At 44.3% G+C, this 4,379-nt stretch overlaps 1 protein-coding gene across 1 annotated transcript; it reads left to right on the forward strand.

Annotated features, from left to right (window-relative positions):
- Positions 1-324: 324 nt before the first annotated feature.
- On the forward strand, positions 325-4,174 carry LOC109885322 (cathepsin L1-like). Its single transcript, XM_020477171.2, has 7 exons — positions 325-457; positions 830-952; positions 2,388-2,540; positions 2,779-3,003; positions 3,277-3,445; positions 3,740-3,857; positions 4,075-4,174. The coding sequence occupies exons 1-7, from the start codon at positions 329-331 to the stop codon at positions 4,172-4,174; spliced, it is 1,017 nt and encodes a 338-aa protein (XP_020332760.2). The 5' UTR covers positions 325-328.
- The last annotated feature ends 205 nt before the right edge of the window (positions 4,175-4,379 follow it).

The raw sequence follows: 4,379 nt of genomic DNA on the forward strand, positions 1-4,379 counted from the left end.
GACTATGCAAACAAAGTATTTTCAACACAATGTTTCTTATAAAAAGAAGTGATGCAGTCAATCATTCACATGATAGCACATGAGTAGTCAGTGACATGTCAAAGCTAAGCTGGCCTAAAACACTGGATGGGAGACCAAATGGATAGTTGTTGATCAACTCTCCAGTAGGAGGTGCTGCCCAGACTTTTTGTTGTATATAATGTCGAAGATCTGCCGTTGTTTCAAAGGTACAAATTCAACAGTTAATACTATATTGCTTCTTTACACTGAAAATACAAGGCTGACTCAGCTCTGCTCTCTCTCTCTCTCTCTCCACAGCTGTTTGATCATGATGTCCCTATACTTGGCAGTGTTAGTGCTCTGTATGAGTGCTGTGTATGCGGACCCTATGTTTGACTCTCAGTTGGAGGGCCACTGGCACTTGTGGAAGAACTGGCACAGCAAGAACTACCATGAGGTGGGTGTTTCAGCACATCCTCAGGAACCCCTCTGTAGCTCCCAACGAGTGGAGGCTGGTGGGATGAGCTATGGGAGGATGGGCTTATTGTATAGGCTGGAATGGAATTTCTGGAATGGTATCATACATTTGGAAACCACATTTGACTCCGTTCCATTAATTCCATTACAGCCAGTACAATTAGCCTGTCCTCCTTTGACTCCTCCCACCATCCTCCACTGCTCTCAACAAGGGGCTCAAATTGATCAATTGGTGCATACATGTAGCTGTAAATTACACCTATGTATCATTAATTGCATGGATTGTGCACATAGTTCTGGGACAGTATATGATTGTGTATATTTTCTCATAGTTTTTCACTCATTGTTACAGAGCGAGGAGGGCTGGAGAAGGATGGTTTGGGAAAAGAACCTGAAGAAGATTGAGATGCACAACCTGGACCATTCTATGGGAAAACACTCCTACCGTCTGGGCATGAACCACTTTGGTGACATGGTAAGAAGAATCACCTTGCTGAGCAGTGCTTGACATGGATGAAATGGGTGCCGCTACTCATTCTGGGGGCCTGTACTGTACATATTTATATCCAAGAATTCTGCAGGACTGTTGAGCTAATATTCTATGAGGTGCAGGAACTAAAGCAGTAGAAAGTTTCAGGTGCTGATATCAGTTCCATTGAGCTTCTGTCCAAGTCTGTTGCTGAGACATTTTACTGTGGAGCAGGAGGTACATTTCAGCAGCCCTTTCCCATACTGTGTGTAGCTGGAATTTTTTGTTGTCATGCCATATATTTGCTAAAGCACATAGTACATACTATTTCACAGGCACTTTGACAACACACAGGTATCGGTGTTGACAATGAAGGCAGGAATGTATTCAGACTCTCAGTTTAGGTTTCTTTAACTATCAAGCAGCAATGGAATAGATATCCTGAGAAGGGAATTGAAACTTAGTCTTAAAGATGCACACTAGATTCATGGTTCAGTGCACAACTTTTAAAACAGTCCTAAGACATAAACATGAAAAAAAACTACATTTCGAGCACGTCCCCCATTCTCATCTTCCCACGCCCTGCAGTGGAGCAGGTTGAGAGCTTCCAGTTCCTTGTTTGTCCACATCACCAACAAACTAACATGATCCAAGCACACCAAGAAAGTTGTGAAGAGAGCATGACAACCTATTCACCCTCAGGAGACTGAAAAGATTTGGTATGGGTCCTCAGATCCTCAAAAGGTTCTACAGCTGCACCATCGAGAGCATCCTGACTGGTTTCATCACTGTCTGGTATGGCAACTGCTCGGCCTCCGACCGCAAGGCACTACAGAGGGATATGCTATAACGGCCCTGTACATCACGGGTGCCAAGCTTCCTGCCGTCCAGGACCTCTATACCAGGCAGTGTCAGAGGAAGGCCCTGAAATTGTCAGACTCCAGCCACATAGATGGTTCTCTCTGCTACGGCAAGCGTTACCGGAGCGCCATGTCTAGGTCCAAGAGGCTTCTACCCCCAAGTCTGCCCAGGCTATTTGCAGTGCCCCTCTCACCCTCTTTACACCACTGCTACTCTCTGTTGTCGTATATGCATAGTCACTTTAATAACTTTACCTACATGTACATACTACCTCAAATAACCGATGCCCCCGCACATTGACTCTGTATCGGTACCCCCCCCCCCCCTGTTTGTAGTCTCGCTGTTATTTCACTGCTGCTCTTTAGTTACTTTTATCTCTTACTCTTATCTTTATTTTTTGAAGCTGCATTGTTGGTTAGGGGCTCTTAAGTAAGCATTTCACTGTAAGGTCTACTACACCTGTTGTATTTGGTGCATGTGGCTAATAAAATTTGATTTCTCATTCAGATGGTAAATTACAAACCACATCTGGCCAGGGAAGACATTACATTTCAACGTGTTCTGATTCTTTCCTCCCTAGACCAACGAAGAGTTCGGGCAGCTCATGAACGGCTACAAGCAGACAACCGAGAGGAAGTACAAGGGCTCTCTGTTCATGGAGCCCAACTACCTGCAGGCCCCTAAAGCTGTGGACTGGAGAGAGAAGGGCTACGTCACTCCCGTCATGGACCAGGTGAGACCTGAATCACTCATGAGTCATGACTCCTATCCACACACACTGCTGTGTCACTAAATAAATGCATATCTTCCAGAGAACTGTCTGGTTCTTGCATGCTGGTTACCATGATTGTAATTTACAGTATACAGAAGATAAGGCGGCAAATTGCGTATACATAGTTATTACTTACATGCGCATGTCAGTGTGTTCTGACATGAAATACTAACAAGATGTTTAACAATCTTTCCTCCAGGGCTCATGTGGGTCTTGCTGGGCGTTCAGTTCCACCGGGGCCATAGAGGGCCAGCTATTCAAGAAGACTGGCAATCTGGTGTCTCTGAGTAAACAGAACCTGGTGGACTGCTCCAGACCCCAGGGCAACGATGGCTGTAATGGAGGTCTCATGGACCGGGCGTTCCAGTATGTAATGGACAACGGCGGCCTGGACACAGAGGCGTCCTACCCCTATGTGGGCAAGGTAAGGCCCTGTGTTCTATTAGTCTGAATTCAAATATAATAGCGTATGAAGATGCATTTATTAAACGTAACGCCCTGTTCTTTTAGCCTGGTCCCAGATAATGCAGTTTGCTGTAGAACCAACTCCCATGGTTGTTATTTTGGAATGACTTACAACTTAGAAATATACATTACAGTGGGATTTATGTCTCCAAGGATGACTGACTTGCTTGAATAATTGGAGTATGTTTGTTTTTTTACTAATCATGGCTGTTGGGCTTATCTGGTTACTCAGGATGATTACTTTTGCCACTACCGACCAGAGTTCAGTGCCGTCAATGAAACCGGCTTCGTGGACATCCCCAGTGGCAAGGAGCACACTCTGATGAAGGCTGTGGCGTCTGTCGGCCCCGTCTCTGTCGCCATCGATGGCAGCCACGAATCCTTCCAGTTCTACCAGTCTGGTGAGTAGCAGTTAGCGGTGCAACTTAAATTATGTGTTAGAATATTTGGATTCTCTACCTACTATTTTTGGGTGGCAGTGAGCTATTCTGGTCTGTCCTTATCACACTGTAGTTAAGATTTACAAATGGCATCATCTTTGAAGTAAATTATTTGTTACCAATATTTCAGTTTTGCCATCTAGTAAATAGCTACACGCTACCTAATGACCTTTAGCTTTGAGATCCGGTGGTTTTACATACTGAGGTAAACTCCGTATCTTAGCCCACTAATTTAACTATGTCCTCTCCCTGTAGGGATCTATTATGAGGAGAAGTGCAGCAGTAAGGAGCTTGACCATGGAGTTCTGGTGGTGGGATACGGTTTTGAAGGAGAGGATGTAGATGGCAAGAAATTCTGGATTGTCAAGAACAGGTACAGTACACAGTATCTTCCTAGGATGTTTTTTATTTGTTACATCACCACTACGGGATTGGTTGATTCCCTCATCGGGGAATATGCATCTCTACATTGCATTTATTTGAATACAGTGCTGGTGTTGTCCTGATCCTATGGTCTAAGTCATACAAGCGAATCTATAATTTCCTACTAACTAGAACTGTGGGACTAACATGTTTTGTCTCTTCCTCAGCTGGAGTGATAAGTGGGGAGACAAAGGCTACATCTACATGGCCAAAGACAGGAAGAACCACTGTGGCATCGCCACGGCAGCCAGCTACCCACTGGTCTAGTGTTCTACAACCTGGAGGTTCTAGTACACTAGACCTTAGTTTTAGAAATGTTTGATGAAAGTTCTGGAAAACGGGTCATGGTTACAGTGCTGCCTTAATTAAATACAACAGTGAAAGGTGCATGAGAACCTGCTGCTTGGGTTTTAAAGAAGCACATTTAGGGAATTTATGAAATTCTACCCATTTTTGTTTTATAAGTTTTTAT

The sequence above is a fragment of the Oncorhynchus kisutch genome, unplaced genomic scaffold, assembly GCF_002021735.2.
Source record: "Oncorhynchus kisutch isolate 150728-3 unplaced genomic scaffold, Okis_V2 scaffold3980, whole genome shotgun sequence".
NCBI lineage: Eukaryota > Metazoa > Chordata > Actinopteri > Salmoniformes > Salmonidae > Oncorhynchus > Oncorhynchus kisutch.

Bases quoted from the DNA above. Each gene is read 5' to 3' on its own strand.
- LOC109885322 (XM_020477171.2), top strand. From the start codon at position 329: ATGATGTCCCTATACTTGGCAGTGTTAGTGCTCTGTATGAGTGCTGTG. The intron at 953-2,387 runs GTAAGAAGAATC...TTTCCTCCCTAG, and splicing joins TGAACCACTTTGGTGACATG to ACCAACGAAGAGTTCGGGCA. The intron at 2,541-2,778 runs GTGAGACCTGAA...TCTTTCCTCCAG, and splicing joins TCACTCCCGTCATGGACCAG to GGCTCATGTGGGTCTTGCTG.